Raw genomic sequence first — 25136 nt, forward strand, 5'->3', positions numbered from 1 at the left:
GGGTGGCCCCCTCACAAAAATAATTGGAGGCCTCTGCACGGTGTTTTTAAACTCGATCAGACTTGTTCCCAGTGAAAGTTTTGTTTCTTACAATCAATGTACTCCTTTAAATTAAAGCTGTATATTTGTCTTTTTAAGGGAAAGGACAACCAGCCTATCTGAAGAACAATGAATCGCCTAGCTCATGCATGTAGAGATACATAACAAGATTTTTGTGGAAGTTAAAATGTTAACCGTACAGGTATTAGTCTGTGCACATCAGATATTTAGTTACATTAACTGTAAAATCAGAAACCATGGTATATCAGTATAAGATTCTTTAACTAGCCATTATATTACAACAGCATAATAGAATTCCTGAAATTCAGTTAAGGATTTTGGTTTTGGTGCCACCCCAAACCACTTTTCACACATGCAATGCAAACCTGAAATTATTTAGACATCATCCGCAGAAGCTGTATGTGAATAGGATGAATAGGACAATAAACAGATTTTACTCTGCCAGCTCCTTATACAAAGTCTGTGTAATGTCCGATGGAGCCCATGTGTGAATAGAGCAGGTCATTGTCTGTCATCGAGCAAGTGGGCATGTTGATGATATTTCTATCCTGCTGCTCAGGAAAAGGTAAAGAAGAGGATGGCAGCATAAATGTCGAACCGGATATTCAAGCACTTCAAGCACTTAAGGGCCAAAGACGAAATCAATTTACCAATTTACAGGGACAACCAGAGGCTCTGTTTTTTATGACCAAATTACAAACCAGCTACGTGACCGCCGTGTAATCCGTGGCATGTCCTCCCTCCTGCACACTCTACACAGACGCCATCCCTTTGATTGAACCAGAGTATTTCAAGTAGGAGGTGAGGACATTTGTGACACAAACAGACAATCTCCTGCTGTGTGCTGCATGTGTGAAAGGGAAACTGCGGACAATGTCTGGACCTGATTCTGTAGACAGGTCCAGACATTGTCAGAGTTCGTATTAGGAATGGTTCAAGATGTTTAGTAGCCCAATCTGGCCACCCCTATGAAGACTTTATGGGGGCGCCACTGGATTCGGCAGTGTCCTGCAAAACTGGATTGTAGAGGCTGATAATCCCCTAACCAATGGTTGATGTTTAGGGACTGTCTCTCTGTTCTGTGCAAAATCTAGAAACCTTTTACGACCAACACACCCTCCTTTTTTCCTCTGTGATCATGAGTAGACTGGGAAAGTGCTTACAAAAACTTTGGGCAAACCTCAGATGTTCAGTTTCAAAGATTTTATAGGTAAAATCATAAAGCAAAGTTTATGTCACTGAACAGCAACATTCATTCTGGTCTTATAGTGACAATAAAACAAAAAACAGCTGGAATATCAGCACTGGCATGGCTGGCACAGATTATAGATATACAAGCAGTACAAAACACTAACACTAGGATGGAGTTGTCTAAATACAACCAGAAGGACATCTATGCAGGTCTTCAGTTTCTTACAATAATGCCTCAGATACAGCTGCTGGTATCCACTGCCATTTCATTAAATATCATCACACATGGAACGCTGACTCTGACATGGTTTGACGTGAGATTAAAATGACACAAGAAACTGCTTCACAGCGACACATCTTCAGTAAACATGACAGACACTGTTTTATCTCACTTTAGCTTGTGCTTTCAGATAGCGCTGTGGATCCATTTTACAAATGAATACAAAAAAACAACATATATTCAACACAAATATTAGTAACGTGTGAGTATGATGTAATCAGTGTTATGCTAGACTAGTTAACCATTTCCTCTTCCAACCCTGACCGTATTTATACACTGTACACTGTCAGTGATTGTTTCTTACAGTATGTGAGGTCTGTGGTCACCTAAGATTAGTCCATACATCATTAACTGTAAGTTATTAGCTTTCATTTTCTATAAAACTGTAACCTATAAATAATCTATGTATAGTTTGGTTGTTAGAGTTAATCTTGTCTCGCTAAGCTACTCATTTGTACACTTTAAGTATTAAAAAAAAAGTGTGTATTTTAGGCCACTAGAGGGTGTCGTATGCAGCTTCTAACATTGTGTTGGTATCACACAGTTAATTATGTATCCGCAACAATTTGGGGAGAATGGGGTTTGTTGTCATGCTTTTTAGTTTCATTTGAATCCCTTTAAGACTGTGTTCTTATTGAAGTCCCTTTTAATGTGTAATCGAAGAATAAGGTGTCAGGTAGAAATGGAGTTTGCTTACTCTCTTTAAGCTTATTCTGTTCAAAACAACTGTCAAATACGTCTTGTGCACTTCTGACAACCATCTCCAGTGTGGGGCTCGTTGTCATACACCATGGTTGGTTTGGTCGTCCATATACTATTTTAACAAGGAAAAAAATGGAGGCAATCTTAATTTTATGAATTTAAAAAGCTGAAATTCATTGATTTTTTTTCATTGAAATGCAACAACCTAACAAATTTCCTGCAACGAAAGAACATTAACAGGAAAAATCATCTCTAAAAGTGCCTGTTTCATCCTTATGGAACAATATAAAGAACAATACATGTGACAGCCAACCCCAGTAAGAATGTGACAAGCCTCCCAAACTGAGGTTGTTTGCTAGCGACTAAGCTAACAACCATATGTTGTAGCCTAGCTAAGAAAAACCCATCTATACCTCTCCCTTTGTACTTTTTAATCATAATAATTGTGTTATTATGAACCCTAAAGTCCTCTCACCTCCATGGCATGTGCATTGCTCCTGAAGTGACCCTGTAGGTGACCTTTGACCCCAATTCAGAAAATTTCAGTAGGCATACCAATCATTTTTAACAACACCCTCTAAGGAGCGAGCTCTAATGAATGTGACAACCAACCCCGTTCTCCCCTACTCACATTTTAAGACTTTCCATTTACTCACTTGAAAGCATGTTCTACTATTAAAGGAAATGTAATTGTCAAATAAAGAATAAAAGCAGTGGAAAATGTCAAAACCCGACTACGATTTTCAAATTTGAAACATTTTGTAGTGTTCACAAATTACGCCTTTGTCCACAAGAGCATACAAAAACCCTTCTTTACCAAGATTGCCAGGCCGCCCTCGTCAACACCAATTTGTTCCACAGTTACCATGTTAGTTAAAGCCAAATCACAAAGTGCCAAATCACAAGTGAATGAATGTAAACATATCGAGAATGTTCAGACGGAAAATATTGACACAGTCCTTCATCTTGTTGTGTGAGTCCAGCGTTATTCAGCCGCCTCACGCCGATCCTTCTCCTCTGGGACAGACAAGAAGATCTTCTGACAGAACATGGTGAAGATTTCTGAGGAGAAACAACTCATCACATCAGCCCTGTCTGTTTTCTTTTGCTAGATCACTGCAGGTCCACTGTTGTCAGATTTTATTAAACATGGCATCAACACCCCGGTTTGGTTTTTCCTTTGCGCTGACTACACAAACAAACCCAATGTATCAGTGCCCACAGCTGCACTCGAGCAGATATTCTCACATGAATTTCACAACAAACTGTAATGAATGCTTCTCCGGCCTTGCCCTGAACAAATAGATAAAGGCGGTATTAAAAAAACAGAGATGTCTCACTCACCCAGCATCTTCTTGACCACATGGGGTTTCTTCCACTTGTAGCCCAGTAGGTACGCCGGGATGCCTGTGAGAATAATGCTGCAGCCGACCAGGCACTCAAACGGAGCTGCCCAGAAGGACACCACGATCATGAAGACGCAGCCCAAAACAAAAGTCACAGGGATGAACAGATACACCTGCAGGAAGAAAATACAGCAGATGTAGGCGTTTGTTCCAGTTCGAAAAGAGCGGATAAAATACTAATATTTCACAAGATGACTGCATTTTTAGAAAACTGTGAAATTTATTGACATTGTTCAGGTAATGTGTCTTTTCATACGACATTGTTGCCTTTTGTTATATACAGTGATAATTTGCTAAATGATACATGTATCTTTAAATAGTTGGAACATTACAGCTTGCTACGTACAGTGTAATTACATTGCAGTTAGGGTGTAATTTTTTGTACCAACGGTGTACCTGTACAGCGCGTACACATACGTATAAGTAGGTACAGGGGAACAAGATGTGAAGTTATGGAATAAAGGGGTAACAATTCCAATAACAATTTTATTTTATATGTTTTGTAATATTTGGAAATAATTAAATGTCGTGTTTGATATTTGTTAACTTTCTCATAAACATATTATTTGGTAAGATGGATAATCCATTGTTTTTATTCAACTTATTGTGGGGCAAATTTGTATACACTTTGTCACAGACAGCCACAAATGGGAACGAAATCAACCATTTATATTGTAGTCAGCATACATTATAACAATGTTGTACTTAAAAGGAGCACACCCCATAGTTATTCTGAAAGTACATGTAACAAAGGGGGGGGGCTTGCGTTTTATCTTATATAGGCTATAGCTATATTTGTATTTATCTTATTTGTATTTATCTCGTGGGATGAAAGGAGGCTGTGCACAGAGCTGAAAAAGGTAAGCTTGCACCTTGAGGAGCTGTAATGCCAGTCGAACACAATTGCCAGGGAGAAGATATTAAATGTTTTAATGACTCTAAGATTGTCAAAATGTGTTTAAACCGAAGCGCAGGTAAGTGACAAGTTGGAAACGAGCGTCGGGCAATCAAGTAAACACTGCTCTGTTCATTATGTTGTGCATATGTCTATAAAAAATAATTGTTGACCAAAAAAATGAAGTATCATCCTCATCCAAGGAGTGGCTCATGACACACTTTGTTTTGCTCTACAGGCAGTGCACAACAGCAAACCTAGCGGTGAAACAATTTCACTTATTGCCCCTTTAACTGAGGATGTGATTAGAATGGAAGCCCATTTCTGCCAGTGTTTGTTTGGACTAATTAATGTTGCAGCACCTTACCAAGATAAAGCAGGCGGAGCGCTGGTTGTCCCGCATTGTCAGTGTGATAAAGAAATGAGATCCTGTAAGTCATTATACTGACATACTTTCTCGAAATAATGACTTAGTTTCTTGCAATAATGAAAAAAGAATCTCAGAACAATGAGAAACTTTCTCTAAATAACGACTCAGTATCTAAAATTAATGGGGGAAAAAATCTCAAATAATAAAAGAGTATTTGAAAATAAAGTGAAACTTTCTCCAAATATTGACTTAACGTCTCTAAAATAATGAGAAATTATACCAAGTGATGACTTTGAGAAAATTTCTCATTATAATGACTTATAAGATTTTTTTTCATCATCACACTGGTAAAAAGGGCTTCCATAGTGATACCAATGTTGATAATGACATTATAAGCAGTTGAAGTTTCGGGTGTTTGGGTAAATATTGGGTTATCTGTGTATATCATCACATCACCAGCTGAAACCACTGATGGCAAGTGACTAAACAGAATTACTGTCCTTAAGTACAATTTTGAGGCACATGTACTTTACTTAGTATTTCCATTTTTTGCTACTTTATACTTCTACTCCACTACAATTCAAAGGGAAAACATTATTCCACTACATTTATTTGATAATTTTGTTAAACAGTTACTATAAATATCAGATTGATAATAACACAATATAATCAACAAATGTATTATGATGTGACATTATACTTAATGATGAGACTTAATTGATCCTCAGGGGAAATTCATAAGCTACCCAGCAGTATATAAATTAATCAAAATTAACTCCACTTTTACCAGCTGAAACATTAATATGATGTACAAATGAATGCATCAATGACTGTAATCCAATTATATGATATACATTGTAAATGGACCATTTGGCACTACAAGTACTTTTACTCTTTGTACTTTTAAGTGTATTTTGAGCTATTTATTGCTTTGTAAGAGTTTCATCTTATAAAACAAATGGGCTGAGAGCACTCGGGCTCAAAGGGAAGATGAAAGCCTGGTCAACCAAAGTAATATTCCCATGATGAAACAGAAACAAAGAGCCATGTATGCGTGCAAACACCACTCCCTCTGAGCCTGAAAACACAGTATGGGTCCACTTCCAACCCATAACAAGAGCAGTGATACAATGGGGCTTTCATTATTAAAAAAAAAGAGACGGAGAAGAAAAAAAAGTGATTTCTCTATGAAATCAGGACACGTGTTGATGTTTTGGGCAGACAAAGAAACTGGCTGAGGTTCAGTTGGTGCAAAGCTGTTATATGACTTTTACCTCTCAGTGAGTCTCAAAGCCTTTAGGAAAGGCATTTCTCGGACAAATCTCCAGCTCAACGTGGTCTACCAGCTGCAATACAACATTTCAGACACAGGTACTCTACCTTGATTGGCCTTCTGAGGTCGGGCTTGGTAAAGCGCAGCCAGAGCATGCCAGCAATGGCCATGCCAACACACAGCCAGGTGAAGAAGCTGAAGAGATTGATGACAGAGAAGATGTCCTGAGAGATGGCGTACATCATGGACAGTAAACACTGACACAAGGAAAAAGAAAACAAGACTGTATTAGTGTGCATACATAAACACACACACACACACATATTGTACTCCTCATGTTATTTGGAATTATGTTTAAGGTTGATTCTTGTGGAATATGTGCTAAATGCTAAACTAGTTTTTGAGGATCTGACAGAAGGTACCTTGTCTAATAATGAAGCGTCAGTAAAAGTTATACATGACTTGATGCCCCTGTATTTAATATAACCTTGTTGGATGCCATCATAGGTTGCTGGGCTGATTTGACACCAATTATTTCTAAAGCTGATAAAATAAAATATAAAAGTAACTGCCAGATCACTGCTGTTAGTAGCGAGAGTCTTACTGTGAAGATGAGGGATGGCACCGGTGTGAAGAGGTCTGTGTGGACCAAACCCAGAGCAGCAGGGAGTTGACCCTCTCGAGCTCCAGCATAGAACAATCTGGAAAAGAGAACACTCTGTAGGGGCTATTGTGTGATGAAACAGTTGGCCTACAGAAATTTCCAAACAGTAATAGTGTCAGATTTACCCTCATATCATATGAAACTACACAGCCTCCCAACATTCATGAGTGTACACCCCATTAACAATGTGTCCTTACAACAGTGCGTATGATATCAAACAAATTAGCGCCCCTGTAAGTTAGGTTAGGTTTAGGAAAAGAATCATGGTTGGGCATCATCATGTTACTTTCTTAATGTAAAGTTACTTATTTAACATAAACTTACCAACTTAACATAAAGTTGGGTTAGGTTTAGGAAAGAAACGTTACGTAGGCCAGGTTTAGAAGAGTAAAGTTACCTGGGTTTGGTGTAGGAAAATATAGGCATGTAGGTCAGGTTGAGGAAAGTAAAGTCATGTAGGTCAGGTTTAGAAATTGGAAAAAATGGAAATCTTATTATACTTTGAAGTGATCTATTTTGTTTGGTGAATTTTGTTTTGTCCCCCTTGGCATGGGGACATGCGGGATGGATAGTGGCTCATGGATGACTGGACGATTTCTCCCTCCCTGGAGGGGCTCTGGATTTCCAGGGGGTCAAGTTTAGGGAACATGGGGACCTTTGTGGTCTTGAGAGACAATAATGGACATGGAGGACACCTTGTCAGTGACACTGCAGTATAGCCTTGCCTCTTCTTATATTCTGTTTTGCTCAATGCTGGGCATTTCACCTTTGCCTATGATGTCTCTGCCTGTTGTTGTTGTTGTTGGATTTGTCTGTTATTGTTTTTTGTCTGCTCTTTTCTTTTTGTAAAAACTAATAAAAAATAAGTCTAAAATAAAAGAAGAAAGAAATAGTAGAGTCATGTAGGTCAGGTGTAGGAGAGTAAAGTTATGTAGGTCAGGTTTAGGAAAAGAATCACGAACCACAATCATCGCTCTCCGGGGGGAAAGTTGTGTATTTGTTCAAGGACTTTTGTTCCTACTTCCTTCTTGACTCCTGTCAGTGCATTTGTCACATGATCACAGCCTTCATGATTACATTGGTTACAGAATATACATATTACTGGCTCATATTTACATGGGTTATATACAAATTCTGGTGCATTACTTTGCATGGGGAGAGCCTGAAAGACAAATATCTGACTGCACTTTAATCACTGCAAATAAATATTATGCTTGAAACTGGTAAGCAGTCATAGGTTTATGAAAAACTTTTAATTACACACCCCACAAACAAGTATGCCCAAACCTTATTTTTGACCCTAAACTCACTGTTAGAGTGTTTTATTCTCTATGTGCAAACACATACCGTGCTGAGGTGAACAGGGATCCATTGACGGCTCCAAAGCAGGACAGTCCCACAAAGACAGGAATCAGCCAGGACATCACACCCAGATGATACTCCCCAAAACTCTGCCAAACAGCACAGCATATATGAGAAAACCTACCAGCAAGATGCAGCTGACGGCTATGAGGTAAGGTCTATGACAGAAGATTGAAGCTCACCACGGCAACGGCCTCCGACTCGACCATGACTTCAGGGGAGATGGTGGTGAAGTAGGCCAGGTTGGTCAAAACGTACACCACTGTCACTATAGGCATGGATATGATGATGGACAAGGGCAGGTTCCTGTTGGGGAGAAAGGTGAGAGCTTATCAGAGGAAAAAACACCCGACATATGTTCTAATAATATCTGACTGTTTCAACTGTGTTTATGACATTAGTGATTTAGTTTGTGTCCAATTCATGCAGTCCAGTTGGCAAATGTGACCGTGTTATATCAGGTGATTAGTTTCTCACAATTGTCAGTCGTGTTAGATTAATATGAAGCAAAACAACTCAGTATTAAATGCATCATGTCTCTTTCCGTACTGTGCCTCCATGTAATCAACTGATGGTAACAAGCTCAGGCATGGATGAGGGTAGTCATGCTAGTGGCATGTACAATCCTCATAACAACCTTCATCACATTTAAGTCACCTCTCTGGATTGATCATCTCCTCCGTCACATAATTCAGGTAATTCCTAAAAAGAAAAAATAGTTAAACAATATTTTAGGGTTTGTTTAAAGGCTGGACTTACTGTATATTGTATGAAAAGGCAAACAGTTGGCAGCAATTTCTATTTCTGGACTGTAATAACATCAAAATAGGTCACAAATAGCTCACCAGCCTCCAAAAGCAAAGAGACCACTGTACAGAGCCAAGACGATATTGTCCACTCCCATTTTACTGCCTTCAAATGCCTTCTCTGGCGTCAGGTACGGCACATCACCTGCACACAAACAGAAATAAGAAGTTCATTCTGCTCTCCACAAACCGCTTTAGTTCATGAAGTAACTGTGTGCTTGCGTAGACATTTAATGGATTCTCACTGAGGGCTGCTGCCACTCTTTATTTCGCGCATGAAGGCCAGTCTGTTGCCGCCTGCCCTTTGACAGGCTTGACATTTTGCAACTCGCCAGTTGGGGCTCCGTCTGAACACTTAGCCTCCAGGTTTGAGCACCTGCTTTGATGTACTGAAACATAATCAGCTCCTGTCCGGCTGACATTTGAAAATGAGCAGAACTATCTTGTGATAAGTAAACCTCAATCCACTCATTTATCCACAGCAGCTAACGGACAGAGTGTATCAGCTGTCAAGTAGGCTGCGCGCGTGTGTGTGCTTGAAGTCTTGGTTGTGTGAGGCTCTCTGCTCTACCTGTCGCTTTCAGATGGTAATGACTCGGCTCTCCGTGAGGCCTATTACACATACATTATTTTCTCACTCCGTCCCTCTCTCTCGCGCTGTGAAAGACCACAGTGTGACAACAGCCGGCAAGCTTCACAGCGTAGTTGCCATGGTAACGCAGTGTGGCGCACAATGGCGGTGGGTGTGGCCTTGCAAAAAAAAAAAAAAAAAGTGGGGGGAGCAGCAGCAGATGTAGCATGGTGCAGATGATGGCCACACTATTTTCCCGCGCTGTTTTAGTTTGAATGGCGTGGAGCTGATTCAGTTTCTGTGCTCTTCTGGTTTTCAAAAGCTTTTTTTTTTTTGTAGCTGAAGTTACCATTGCACATGGCAATCACATGAGCCACTGCCTCCATATTTAGGGCAATGGTATGGAAGATTCAGCTCATATTAAGATTCACTGTGAGGATAGTGGATTGCTGCAGGCAGATTAATTGTGTGTTTCTAAAGTCCCCACTTTTTCCCTTAAATGCCTAATTCGCTCATATCGTGTTCTGTAACAGATTGCACATATTACATACATACACAGCCTACACACTGTACCAGTGAGTCATGTACGAAACCAATTACGAGTGTTCAGCTTCAAGGTTCACCCACGCAGACACACACATGTACATGGCTGAGCACTTGCTCCAACTCAATCACATGGCTGAGGACAGACAGGCCTTGTGTTCAGACTCAGCAACTGTGCTAACAAACTGAAAAGGAGGGCAGTCTGCTTGGTTGGGCTCATTAGTGTTAGTCAACAATTTGTCGATCATTAGAGACAAAAGAAAGGAACCTCATTTTCAGCAGTGCCAGCGCACACTGAGACAATAATGCATAGAAGTAAACTTACTGGTACTTATTTTATTGCACATTTAGGACCATTGTTACTGCAGCGATTAAAAACAAATAGGAGATGGTTTAACACACTGCACACAGTAGCACACTGGGAAGTACATGCTTATATTGGACGGTGGACAAAGCAATGTCTGTTGGTAAATAATAAAACACGCTTATACTTATTTGCCTATCGAAGAGGATTTGGAGCAAAGTATGATGGAAAGCTGTTAGAATCTATCCAGGTGTCAGCCAAAGGTAGCAATTCACAAGAGTTTTACACATCACTAAGCATATTTGTATTTGGCCGAGATAACATGCCTCAGCACACACACACACACACACACAATCACATCAAATAAGAACCAGTTTTTCGACGAGCCAGCTAACCACCTCCGCCAAGAGAGTTATGTTTTCAGTACGGTTTTTGTTTGTTTGCCAGCAGGTTTACAGAAAATCTACTGACCCGATTTCCATGGAACTTGGTGGAAGGGTGTAACAAGGGCCAGGGAAAACCCAATTAAATTTTACAGTGGCTCTGACTCATTGGCGAGAGACATTAATGATTTTTTTTTTATTATTTTGTTAACATTGCAAGATAGGGAATTTGGCCTTGGCAGAAGTCCGAGTGCCCGTCTTGTTTTCCATGTGTTTGGACCATCTAATAATAAAGTTTTACAAGAGATTTTAGTTAGTGTCAACTTGTCTAAGTCGTCCACTCAAGACTTTTATGTTAAAGCTGATAATTAGAAACTACCCTACCACTCTGTTTCATTAAAGCAGGCCAGTAGTTTTTCTGTAATCCTGCTGGCAAAGTGTTAAACAAACTGACTTCTTGGTGGAGGTAATGACACCAAATAGGGAAATAAATAGCTTGAACTGACAACCCAGGTGGCAATTGATATGAATATGCTATAAGGCTTTTTAATACTGTGTTATCATTGCTGCTTTTGGTTTCTTTGTGTTTTGTAGAACTGTGGCCACAGGATGCTACACATCACAGTTTTACACGATCTCTGAATGAGCCTGTGAGTAGGTGGGACTCACCTGTGGAAATCTGGATGAAGCCAAAGAGGATGATGATGACCAGGGCGAACAATTTGGAGGCCGTGAACAAGTCTTGCACTTTCGTGGCTGCTCTCACACTGATGCAGTTTACAAACGTCAGGGAGGCTACAGGAGGAGGTGAGATACAAGAAAGAGCGTAGAATTAGGATTAGGGGTAAAATCACCATCAATAAGTGAATATCAATTATTTTTCATCTTCAAAGTCTTTGTAAGGTAACCTCCGCCAACAACATCCACTCACTAAGACACAAGCAGGCAATGAGCTTGGCGGCGCTGTCGGGCACGCTGCAGTTTGGGTAGAGAGGTTTCAGAAGGTAGGTAGCGAACACCAGCGACACCACATACTGCGATGACGGCCGGATGATGAGCATCTCTACCCACAGCTTTAGAAAAGCCGCCAGTTCGCCGTACACCTCCAGGATGTAAGTGTAGTCTCCCCCCGACTTGGTGATGGTCGTGCCCAGCTCAGCATAGCACAGGGCGCCCATGGTGGAGATCACTCCACAGGCAGACCAGACGATCAGGGAGAGCCCAGCTGAGCCGGTCTCTTTGACCACACCTGTTGGGGTGACGAAAATGCCAGAGCCGATGATGGTGCCTATGATCATTCCCACCCCGTTGAAGAGGGTGATGCTGCGTTTGAGCTCGATTTTCTCCCCTTTGGCGGGTGTGCCAGCAGTGGGGCTAGTGTCAGTGGGTGCGGAGACCATGGGGGTGGATGGAGATGCCGGCTGCTCTACTATCAGACCATCTTGGTCTGCCTCAGCTGCTGGAGGAGAGAGGACAGCAGACCAGGAGATGAGGCAAGAGAGTTTTACAATTAAGGTATGACGGTTTAATGTTGACAGAGATCACAAAAAAGACAAAATCAAGAAAGTGACACAGAGTTCTTTTAAGTTTTTCTTTGCTGGGATATTTCAGGCACTGGTTCATCTAACAGAATACCCAACCGATATGACTACACTAACAAGATCAAACATTTTTTTCTGTGTCATTCCATGGGTCAAGCAGCAAGGAATGAAAGCAGTGTGCATTCTGGTCCAGCAATTTGGAGAAATGTGTGGCACAGACTGTTCAAAAACAGGTTAAACAGGCTCATCAGGGTAGTTTTTAAAACCTGTTTCTGAAGAATGACACCTTACTTCTCTAATTCACCTCTCGCTTTGTTATTTAGACAGACACGTCATCGGGTAATTGTGTTTACATACACAATAAAGGGCCAGTGTAGCACACAAGCTCTATTTTTGTGTAACACATTTCCTCACCTGTCACCGTGGTCACCTGTCACCCAAAACATCATGATGCTTCTCTATAGCCTCATCATTATCAAGGTATTTTTGCATCAGGCAATGTTGCATCAGAGCGCATGGCGGCATAATGCAACCCTGCACCATGTGGTATCTACAGGAGTGTGAGCATGCACTGTACCTACCCTCCATCTTCTCCTGGCTCGCCGCCTTGGCAACGCTCTCCCGGCTGCTCCGTGATTTCAGCTCCGGCTCAGCCATCTTCCCTCTTAATCTGGGTCCCCTTGTCTTGTCTTTTTCCTCCTTTCCCCCCTTTTCCTTCCTCCCTTTATGTCCCCTTCCTCCTCTTGCCTGGATTTCCTCTCCTGTCTCCTTCACACTCGCACAATCCCCCCACCCCCCCTGCAACTCTCCCTCTAGCCCTCCCTGATTCGTCCGCTCTCACACACATGCACACACACTCTCCTCCTCATTTGCACACACTGCCTTCGTCACTCAGACTGGAATTCATCTGACCCTGATCCTCTCACTGTCTCTCCCTCCCTCCCTCCCTCCCTACGTCTCTCCAGGATACAGCAGGGAGGAGCTGAACCTTTGTGATGCTGCTGCTTCTGTTGCTGCGTGAGCCTATACACCCACTCCAAATGAATGATGGGATAGCTCAGAGGGGGAAGTAGGTTACTGGCAGGCACCATTTGGAGGGGCCGCCATGTGACGCTGTAATCTGTTTGTGTGCTGCCTAATCCAGTAGTATACAGTATGTCCATGTGTGCCTGTGTGTGCTTTCATGTCAGGGAGTATTAGGGAGGATGCTGTAGAGCCGGTGCTCCCTCTAGTGGTGTCAACATGGGAGAACAAGTGTCCTTGTTCTCCCTCTGTCGAGCAGAAAGGTGACACCACAGAGAAAATGGAGACGCACCGACTGGCCATGCTCAGAGCACACAATGCAGAATAAGGATGATGAGGCACATGATGTGTCTGCATTACATGATGTTTTTCCCACCACTTTATTTCCACTATGCTGGCTCATTTGACAATGTGAAATTGTCACCAGGTGTTCAAACAGGGCCAGACCTAGACAACATTTAAAAGCCAGTGTGCTCATACTGCTCCATAACAACAAGAGTGTACCTGAGGTACAGAAACACACTTGTCTTTTCAACTGATCTTTTAAGAGTGTATCAATTGAAGAAATTATTTTGCTGGGGCATTTTAAAAATATGACAGCTTATAGGGAGTCTTAATTATTTAACACAGCATCACAGATGCTTAATTGTTTAAATATCAAAGAATGCAGCCTATTGTTTCCCTCACATTGATAAAACATTCACAGTGCTTCATGTGAGAAGGGTAAAAGCAGTTATAATATTATTTATTAAGGGTTTTAAGCTTTCATTTGCACAATTATAGCCTGTACTGTCAGGTTAATTTCCCTGAATGTATGCCTTGCATTGGCTCAGCCCTAGTGAGTTGCATGTCACATTTTCAGCCACTAGATGGCGACCTAAATATGTCTCAGTCTGGTTTTAAATTGGGAGCTTGTTTCTGGCACTTTCTGGCAGTGTTGGGGAGAAGAGAACTGTGTGCAATTAAACTAGTAGTTTAACATCATCTTGCAGTAGTTTGCTGGTAGTTCAACTAGGCCTACATTCATATTTGCATAGTGATTCATGTAAAATTATTTTTTTTGTCATTTTTCTGTGATTAACTACTGAAACTACAATCAGTTTTAGTCTATAAGTCAATTTTCTTTAATCCTAATCACTGTGGGCAATGCATTTATTAAGCAGAATTCATAAAGCTAAATTTACTTATATTAGTCAATTAGTCAGAAGTATTAATTATTGCTACTTCTGGAAAGCAGGTGTCTGATGAATATTGTATACAAAAGCAAAGCTGACATTCCTTTACTTCCCCATGAATACTGGGATATTATACTGGTTTTGTTCATGCATGACCTGTGAACAAGTGGATATGTTTACAATAAACTCAACTGAGTAGCATCTTTTTGCTGGCATGACTTTTTTGTGTTATACTTTGTTATAATTTTGTATTGCATGTACATTGTCGATTTGATCATTTTCTTTACTAAGTAATTTGAGCTACCTTCTCCATGGGTATAAACCAAACTAGATTTCTCCCTAGGGTAGCTTTGCTGTAACCTTAGTTCAACTTTTTCTTCCAGGGTGAAGTTGTTGGCAGCTTGCTCAGCTTTGCTTTTAAACTAGCTTACCCAGCACTGATAATTTAGCGTAATCTACTGCAGAAGAATAAAGGTAATGCACAAGTGGTAGATAATGTGTGTATGAAGTATTTCTCATCTCAAGCTCTGGTAAACTGCGCGTGCTTTGTAGCGTGTTCAGCCTCTGAGAGACAATCACTAACTGCATATGATGTGTCCTGAAGTCCACCGGAAACCTGCGTTGCTTGGTAACCGTTGTGTTCAGCTTCCATTCACGACGGAGGAGCTAGCGTAGCTTAGCATAGCATAGCTTAGTAAAGCTCAGTTTATCTTAGCAAAGTAGTATTAGCACTACTGAATAAAAATGGTTGCTGTCAAAGTGTAGCAGTAACTGTTCATGTGTCGTGTAAAATGTGCATTCAGAGAATGAGCCCCGTTATGTTCCGGCGTTGGTAACTGCGTACTTGCATTTCTATCAACGCTGACAATGTCAACTTGCATTCACCGGCTCAGTTCAAGTGAACATCTTAGCATGACAGTGAGGCGCAAACCAACGCTGGATCCCTCCAGGACACTTTCTGTCACGGGTCCGGGGACTTTCCCCTGGGCGAGAGAGAGAGAGAAACCAGGTTCTCAGCGTGTAGCCCAGAGTGCAAGCCTTCTGAATGCCCGGATGAGAAGACGTCGAAAGCGGAGTATAAGAAGGAGGAGAGGCAACAGATGTTCACACTCACGGTGTAACGGTGTGATTATGGTGCCGAAGTGTAGCATTAAGCAACAATATCGATGTAAATGCGAGCGGAAGTTTGCTCTTACACAGACCGCCTGTGTTGTTTGTGGGTAGTTTGTAACTCTTGAAACAAAGCGTTGAAAAACCGCGAGGGATCATGGGAAACTTAAAGTCATAGTAGCCAAACAATGGCCACCACAGTTTGTTTTAACTGGCACAGTCTATGCCCCAGCACTTCATTACGCTACAGATCTGTTTAACCTGTGATACTACTGAAGCTGTAATAATGTTCATAACACAGAAGTAAGGAAAACCGCAGAGTGCATATCATTTTACATCAAACTCAACAATCATAATTACTTAATTATTAACACATATTGTTGTCAAGTATATTATCAGTTAAGAGAAATAATATGTTACGGAGAAAAACAACAGAGATGAATACCGCCTTTGAAAGTTAGTCTAATTAGTCTCTCACTGAAATTTCTTACAAATTATTATAAACCATTTGAAAACATCAGATAAAGGATATAAATCTCCAAACAAAGGACAGTCTGTCTTCAAAGGCAAAAGGACAGTTGGCCTCATCGATTAGGAGTGTGATAAGACCATCTGGGTCGCCTAAAAGAGATCAATGAAAACGTCACTTCCTCTCCTCAGCATGCCATTGAAGATTCCTTTTCCTTTTTTTTAATGAGAAATGGTGAGTAATGATTTAAATTTGAAAATGAAAGGCAAAGAAATTGGATCAGAAGTAAAATTAATTTAACATTTAAACATGGCAATATTAACACTACAATATTATATATATATATATATATATATATATATATAAATATTATATATATATATATATATATATATATATATACACACTGGTCAGTACCTCGGGGAAGGTCAGAGACTGCAGTCAATAACTACCCCTGCAAGTGATTCTGTTTCTGGTGATGAAACCTGAGAGAAACAAACATCAGAGTTTACAGTGAGTAATTCTCTCAGAGGAAACCAGGGGGCGCGATTTCTCAGCTCCTCTTCTCACAGGTTATAATCAATCAGGGCTGACATATGAATGCTCTGCAGCTGCAAAACTCACTTTCATCCACACTCTCCCCACTTTTATCTCTCATACTCACTACACTGGGACACAATCATTTACATTTTAAAACATTTTGAAGTTAATGTCACTCATAATAAATAACTGTATCCTCACAAAAGCTGAGACAAAAATCAACCATACTATGTCAGCATTAACAGAGGTGGCATAACATAAAAATATAAGAAATTACTCTTAAATAAAACTACAAATGTACAGCTTGTATTCTTATTTTTTAATCTTTAAATTCCATAAAAGCTACTGATGGAATATGTCAAGTTGTTTACTCAATCAAAGATATATCACTATAAAAATGAGCCTACTACAACACAAGGCTCTGTGTTTAAAATAAGAAATACAGAAATACCATCAACATCATATATATGATACTGCCATTTATTACGTATTATCTTTATCATTGATGCATCATAATATTGGTTCAAGTGGAGCCATTTTCCTTTATATATACTTCAGGTTTTTCAGTCAATAACAATGCATCACATTTTATAATCTCATCATATATTTTGAAAGTTAATCTGGACAAACAGGTAATTGCAGCATTACAATAAGAGCAGGGTATAAAATGGCAGAAAATGGAAATACTTGAGTAAAACACGAGTAACTCAAAACTGTAATTGTATAAATTTGTAACTTACCACTGCCAGTACCTTTAGACTTGCATGTTTACGCACACTGTCATCCTGTTAGTTAATGTTTTTCATACATTTTCTTTTTGACTTGTCTGCTTCATAACCCCAAGAGAAGCTTCTCTTAATCCATCATGCAATTTGCAAGTCAATGGTGGTACACGTAAGTTACACCTATACAGTTATGAGGCACTTGCATGAATATTTTACTTCTACATTTCAGAGATAACGTATACTCAACTGCAATACTTAACAGATTGATAATTAAATACAAAGCATATTGCAGATCAGTGATGATTAAATTATCTGAACCTCAGCCAGGCACAAATGAAAAATGAAATTCTGCCTCAAATGCATCAATTATTTCAAATCATATAATCAAAGACAAAAATGATCACTGCAGCAATAGTGTGTGTTTTGTTTAAGCGAGCTGTGTGACCTCAGCGCCGAGGTTATCAGCCTTAAAAATATATTGCTTGCATGATAAGACTGATATGAAAATTATACTCTGTGTGTTGCAGCAGTATGATGGCACATTAATTACTGCCTGAGCCGACAGTGATGACAGATGTTGCTGGAGAGGCAGCCCACACAGAAGTGGAAGCTGTGTGGAGTTTGTGTTGTACTTGTTCTTTTCTCAGGCAGCAACTGTGACAGCCAGCGTCTTACAGGATCGACCTGCTGCAAGAAAAAACATGATTTTACATGTCGTCTGCATTTAACGTTGAGGTAGTTTGTGCTCCATCTCCTTCGGTACCTGCTGGAAGACAATGGTGTGGTAATAATAAAGCATTTTTAGACATTACAAGGGGTGGAGGAAGAATTCAAATCTGGACTTAAGTATAAGTAACAATTCCACCATCATAAAATACTCACTTAAAAACATATGCAGACTTGTTCACAGTAAATGTGAGTATTCAAATATTAAAGGGCTTAAATTACTGACGGGTAAACAGCATGTGCAAGGGCGTAGGTTTCGGCTCAATACTTGGTGAGACATATGAAATGGGGGTCCTCTGCTAGAAAATTTTAAGCATCAAACATTTAATTTTCTGCATTCTGGTGATTTTTTTATGAACCAATTTGTGCCTTTTCTGCATTAATCAATCTAAATGTTTGAATGTTGTGGCTGCTCCCATTGCAGCTAAGCCTGGTTATATCATTTATATACCATTATACTGTCGGGGATTTTACATTGTGACACACTAAACTACAGCAGTGTGTCACAATCATCACTATAATGTCACCTTGTATCTCTAATCTAGGGATTTGTATGCTATCACGTCAAGTTAAGGATTATCTGCTCGCTGCATAATGTAAAAATGCATTATTACAGAGCCAAAACAATACTGTATGTAATACTGTAGGTGCTAAAAAAAAAGGATGAAGAATGCAGCATCTTAATCTGCAACATCACTTCTAACTGTAGGCTTCAGATGAATGACGTATAAAGAATAACAAGTACCTTGGGGCACCCAGTAGCTCAGCAGGTAGAGCAGGCGCCCCATATACACAGTGCCTTTGTTGCAATGGCGTCAGGCTCAATTCCAGCCCATGGCACCTTGTTACATGCTGTCCCAACCTTTCCCCCTTCACACGCTCAAAACTGTCCTGTCACTGAAGGCAAAAAGCCACAAAAATAATAATAAAAAAAGGTACCTCAAAGCTGTACTTATCCCTTAGAAAGTTACACTACAGACAGCTGGTACACACTGAGCACATGATGACACCTCTGTGACACATCAGCAAAAGCAAGGCATCCAGTGCACTGCAACATATTCAACTGACATGAATTTACAATAGCTTTCCTTATATAATTTAATGTCAGAGGCCCTGAATTTTATTTCATCACCAGTCTTTCATTACTGCCCACAAAACCCTTTTCTCATATACTTTGTTTTTACCTGTCTCTGCATGTGTCTGATTTGTTTTCTCATTGTCTTCTCCGTGTTTTTCTTGATTTGCTTTCATTTATTTTTGGCCTTGCTATTTTTTGCTGCTCTTCATCATTCAGTTGTTGCTCCCCCCCCCCCCTTCCAGCTTTCTTCTCACTTACAGTCTCGAATCTGTAATCTTATTTCACAGGCTGCTTCAGTCTCCTCTGTTTTCACCTTTTAATCCTATTATCGTTGCTAAATCTTTTTTTTTTTTTTTTTACAGCAAATTTCTCTCTCGCTCTCCTGTCTCCATTCTCTCCACCCATTTTTCTCTCTTCTTCTTGTCCTCTGATCCGTCTGCCTCCTCTCTTCCGTCCCACGCCTCTCCACTGTAGCTATCTCTTTATATATATTTAATCTCTTCGTAAATGCGGAGAGACAGTGATAACTTTGTGATGGATGTTTTATAGCTGCAGTTTGCAAAGCAGGAAATCAGGGTTGTTACTCAAATAGTTTGCTTTATGTGTTGCTATATGTATACACGTATGACAAACATATGTGGACTCAGGGATTATACAGACTGTACAGCATACAGCACCCTCTGTGTTCAGATCTTCATTTTAGATACTGGAAATCTCACCCAAAATACACTCTAATGGGAAAAAAACAATTAACAAAACCTGAGGAAGAGCAGCAGAGGAGAGAGCACTCTCCCAGGCAACGAGACAAAGATGACACAGTGTGATATCAAACAGAGTGATAAATTGGTACAGATATAGAGCTTTAATACTTCTTATGTTTAGAATGAGCATGTGTATATGTGTGGACTATATGCATGGCTGTGTGATTGTGCTGTGGGAAAGGTGGGACAAAGGATAAAGAGAAAACAAGACAGAGAAAAATAGAGGTTGTAACTGTTAATGAATTGGCTTCATTTCAATATGGACCTGACTTTGGTGGAAGCACACTGTTGTAAAAATCGAATTAGATGCTGTATCAGTTGTAGGATGGTGTCATATGTCATAGAATACATTGATGTTAGAGGATACTATGATTTCTGATGATGGTTATATGTAACCAAGACATATAATTAACTTTCACTTTACAACCAAATTTTAATCTTTTCTTATTAAACTATCTGTTTTATGCCAGAGCTGCTACAACTGGAATTACTGACTCTGCCGGATGATGTCAGAACTATTTAATCATGATTAATCAAATCTAGCAGGATCTGTTTGTGTATGATTATTTGATTAGGCTGTATGACCCACCCATCTTTCCAACCCACTAATCCTCCTCCCTCCCTGATTCCTGGTAGCTCGGAGGAGGGTCGATTGAAGCCTCTGTCCTGGCTGAGTAGAGGTTAGACCCCAGGAACGGGTCTCTGCCGAAGCAGCTGACCTCAAGTCAGTGTAGTGATAGATAGCCTAATTGTTCCTTGATTTACATGTCATATAAATATAAGGAACTGTAAAACATTTCTTTATAAAAATCTGACTATGCTTTTACGCAAGCTGTTACCTGTGGAGCTGAAATGAAGCCAGCACAGAAGTGCCAGAAACTGCAGTTCCTCTAATGGCCACTGGAGGCTGGCTCCACAAGTGAGTCATTCTCTATAGACGCCTATGTTGAAACCAAACACCCAACTTTACAGCAGAAACAATCATGTTTACAGCCTGGCACAAAAAAAAATTTGGTCTCTACAGCTAATTTCAACATTCATGATAACTGTACGGGGGTGAATATTTATATTACTCATCTGTTTAAATGTTATTAAGGCTTAAAGTTATGCAAAATTAAGGGCGTGGCAATTTGAGTGACAGGCTGTCTGATGCTGCATTCACAATATGAGCGACACAGCAAGAGCATTGCCAATGCATATCAATAAGTCGCTGTAGAAGTATTGTTAAAGCACTCGTTATCATAGCTACATCGTCACAGGCTTGTGTTCATCTGCTACTGGCCACAAAACATCTCGACTATGCACCATCTGAAGTTTGTATCTGGTCATAAAAATGTCTGTGCTTTTGATCATTTTTAACATCACATTTCGCCGCCCCACTTCACCCTGTGTGCACCGCAATGCACAGAAAGCGTTAGCAAACAAAAGCTAATTAACACAGTACCATAGTTAAAAACAAACCATATGATTGGTTGATGCTTCGCTGCGTCATAGGAGCACTGAAAAAGTTGAGGCCAGCTCAGCTTTTGTTTATAGTGTGTCACACCCGTCAGCAGCAACAAGTGTCAGGCTTCAGTTTGTAGCTTCAAGTCACCAACTTCAATTGAAAATGAATTGTAGCCTGATGCTGTGTTGCTTGTAGTATGAACGCAGCATGAGAGTCGTCATCACAGTCTGATTCACACCTCACTCCTCCACAGCTCCACCCCCTTTAAATTAGTACAAATGTCGCGATGAAGTGAAAGTGTTGTTTGTCTGCTCTGAGCTACATATGGTGGTGCAACATCGCAGACTCCTTGGAAGAGGACCCACTTTGCATGCAGATATAAACAGTTAATTCTAAGGCAACAAAAACACAATTGTTATTTTCCAGTGATTATAAACATAGTTATTTAAAAATATTATATTATGTTTATGCCAATTCTTGCCCCTAAATCCTACACACTGGACCTTTAATAGTGTTTTTCTGTATTTGACAGTGACATTACCATAACAAAAAAAAGGTTTGGTTTTTTTGTAAATTTCTCTTTCCTGTAAGTCAAATAATGGCTCTAGCCCAAACCATAGGAGACAACCCAAGAAACAGGTGGACAAGTGAGTCATGGACTTTTGGCCCTTTTGTAAAGACGCATTGGAAATACTGCAGGTTTTTCCCACAGTGTTAGATTTTCTGCCTTTTTATTAAAGTATATTTATTAATCTCTTTATTGTCATTACTGTAACCGACAGATGTAATATTGTGAACACATCTTGCTGCCACGCTGTCCTATATATATCCATTCATTCTGCACTGTAGGTTTCCATTTCATCATCTTTTTTCATCCTTAATTTTCCTCTCCCCCAGTTTTTTGTCAAGTATTTCACAGTGCCAATTTACCATCTCTCCTCTTTTCAAAGCACATCCACCCCCTGTTTTTCTCACCCATCGACATTCCTCTCAGTTTCGTATTTCTTTTCATCAGCCTTTTCATCAGGCCTCCTCCAACCGAATCTCCTGCATTTCAACCCTGATAACCCCACTCTGCCTGTACAAGATGAAGATTTTGCAAATTGGGTTTACTTTACCTGCCTCCCGCTCTTTCTCTCATCACTTCCATATCTTTCTATCACGCATTTTACCTCAGTTTTTCATGTAATTTCCTCTCCCTGTCTGCGATCCTCCTGTGTGTTTCTCACTGAGGTGCTTTTGGATTCACCTCCTCTTGAACCGCTCCACCTCTCTGTGGTTGATCAAGTGCTCTTTTTGTCTAGCCAGACTATCCAGATAGTGACTCGCTATATTATTACCACAGTAACATTATCATAAGTGTGAACTGTTCTCCAAGATGGTTGAAGCTTGTTAAGCAGGGACACAATTACGTGCTTCAGGTTCAGTTGTTATTTCTGGCATCTCTATGGTTACAATGCCATTCAGTGGCCTAATAATAAGACATGACAGTGATTAAATGAAATGATGTGTCTTCTGCAGCGTCTTTGCACTTACTCACTGCTGCACTGACTTTAAAGTATTCAAAGAACAAACTTTTCATCCGTCGCTCTTATTGTTTATGGGCAGGAGCCATAGATGGATTACTGTGCAGGCCTACCGGGCAAAAATGTCAGGGGCCACTCTTGGCCCTCACCTGCAAAATGTCACTCGATAACCCTGATCTCCTGGTATTGGTTTGACAGGGTAGTCGTACAATGGCCTACTCAGTTTCGCTGGCCTGCTGATCTCTGACTCTCTGAAGTTGTTTGAGCAAATTAGAACAGATTTTAATATTCCCCACAGAGACTTTTATCAAGTATCTCCAAACTTGTCATTTTACAGAATCTCTTTAAAAGAAGAATATGATTCCCTTGAAACTGTCAGAGTTAGAAGATATATTGGTTTCAGCCAGGATTCGAAGTTTTACACTCTGTTGTTTCATTCTGACTCGTCTCTGTATGATTCCCTGAAACCGTTGTGGGAGCGTGACCTGGGGGGAAACATTTAGCTCTGCCAATAGGACCAAAATCTGCAAGGGGATTTTTTTCCGAAATGCACTTCGATTTCTGTACATGAACTAAATTTTAAGTGTTTTCATAGGATGTATTACACACCCATCCGCTTCCAGAAAATGTTCCCCAACAGCTCAAACCTTTGTTTGCAACCAGTTCTCATCTTCGTTCTACTCGTTCCATCATATTTCGGACAATTTCTTTGATAGCGATGTCAGATCTTTGTTAACAATTCTTTTATATTTGGCTCGCGATAGTCTGCTCCACAGGTCCCCACAGTTGACATGTGGTGATCACAGATATCAGCTGTGCTTTCTCTGGAGAAACTGAATTATGATCTCAATAATAAATCGGACATGTTCTGGCAACTTTGGGAACCATTACACTTTTTCCTCCAGAAACACTGACTTGCTTATCCCTGGACGGCAGTCACTGATCGCTCCATCTGTTGATGTCAATACCACTGTGCTGGACAATCTCTTTTTAAAAACATTAGCTTATCATTCTTAGTTGTAATATATTACAGAATCTGTTCTTTTGGGGTGTTTTGTATGGATATTCTTCTGTCTTGTCTGTCTTTAAGTCTAGGTGTTATTTATGTTGGTTGGCTATGTTTGTTTATATATGTATATGCTTTATTTGAAAATCAAATAAAAAGAAAAAAAGTGTCACTTTACATAATACGTACTGACAAGGAAGAGACTCAAAGTGACCACAAAAAGTGTGTTAGTGTGCTTTATATTCCCCTTCTTCGTTCCATCCATAGAGAGAAAATAACTACCAAAAAAGAGGCAAACCAACCACAAAATCTGTGTGTCTTGCTCTTATGTAGGAGAGGTGGTGGGGGCTCTTGCATATCTGTGCCCAGAGGCCCGTTGCCTCATAATCCGCCCATGGCAGGAGCAGGAACATACAGTAAGTGTAACCTAATGCTGAATGTTATTTTTTATTCCCACCATTACCCTGACAAAAATCTCAATAGCTCCAGTTATTCTGCTCATGAGCTGATGCACTCTTCTACTTATGTTTGTGTCATCCGCCGCTGATGCCACAGCCAATGTGTGGCCAATGAAAGTAGGCAGCGGAGCCCATCTGATAAGACAGATCAAACGCCTCCTAATTCCAGAAATGTATTTTGTGCCTTGGGCCGTCAGTAATCCCTCCTTGATCAACTGTCGCTAAGCTGGCCTGAAAAATGCTAGAAGACATTCTCTGAATCCTCCGCTCCACGCTCCCACCTCCACCTACTCCTCCGCATTCCTCCATCCATCCATCCTCCTCTTACCTTATAGCTTATCACAAATCTGGCCACTGGTGTGTGTATGTGTGTGTGTGTTGAGGAGCTCGGAGCTCAGGCTTTCTGCTTACATTTGCTTCCCCTCGGCATCAATGTGCCCTGACAGTTGACCCTGATTTTCCTCTGCCACTGTTTCCCTGTGTCTTCACATACCACTTCTTCTTCTCTTGAGCCAGTTCATCCCTCTGACTCCAACCATTCTAACCACTTATTCTTAATCATACACAAACACAAACACATGAGGTGCTCCTAATTGACCAAATAGCTGTGTAGTGACACTCAGGTGCATTAACATCGTCTGCTAATGGGTGCCAAACATCACAAATCACACCCATTTACAGGCAATTAATCCAGACCATGCTGATTGACTCACCTTCTCATACGTCCACCTCATATTTATT

At 40.3% G+C, this 25136-nt stretch overlaps 1 protein-coding gene across 2 annotated transcripts; it reads right to left on the reverse strand.

Annotated features, from left to right (window-relative positions):
• Positions 1 to 1248: 1248 nt before the first annotated feature.
• LOC126402892 (large neutral amino acids transporter small subunit 1-like) lies at positions 1249 to 13228 on the reverse strand. 2 transcript variants are annotated; one of them, XM_050065220.1, is made up of 11 exons: positions 12933 to 13228; positions 11742 to 12266; positions 11480 to 11605; positions 9049 to 9154; positions 8861 to 8905; positions 8386 to 8509; positions 8189 to 8292; positions 6782 to 6878; positions 6285 to 6434; positions 3578 to 3752; positions 1249 to 3295 (listed from the first exon to the last, which is right to left on the reverse strand). In XM_050065220.1, the coding sequence occupies exons 1-11, from the start codon at positions 13006 to 13008 to the stop codon at positions 3219 to 3221; spliced, it is 1605 nt and encodes a 534-aa protein (XP_049921177.1). In that variant the 5' UTR covers positions 13009 to 13228; the 3' UTR covers positions 1249 to 3218. The 2 variants fall into 2 exon arrangements, with proteins under 2 accessions (XP_049921177.1, XP_049921175.1); XM_050065218.1 differs by having other exon boundaries at positions 11742 to 12269.
• Between the last annotated feature and the right edge of the window lie 11908 nt (positions 13229 to 25136).

The sequence above is a fragment of the Epinephelus moara genome, chromosome 16 (assembly GCF_006386435.1).
Source record: "Epinephelus moara isolate mb chromosome 16, YSFRI_EMoa_1.0, whole genome shotgun sequence".
Taxonomy (NCBI): domain Eukaryota; kingdom Metazoa; phylum Chordata; class Actinopteri; order Perciformes; family Serranidae; genus Epinephelus; species Epinephelus moara.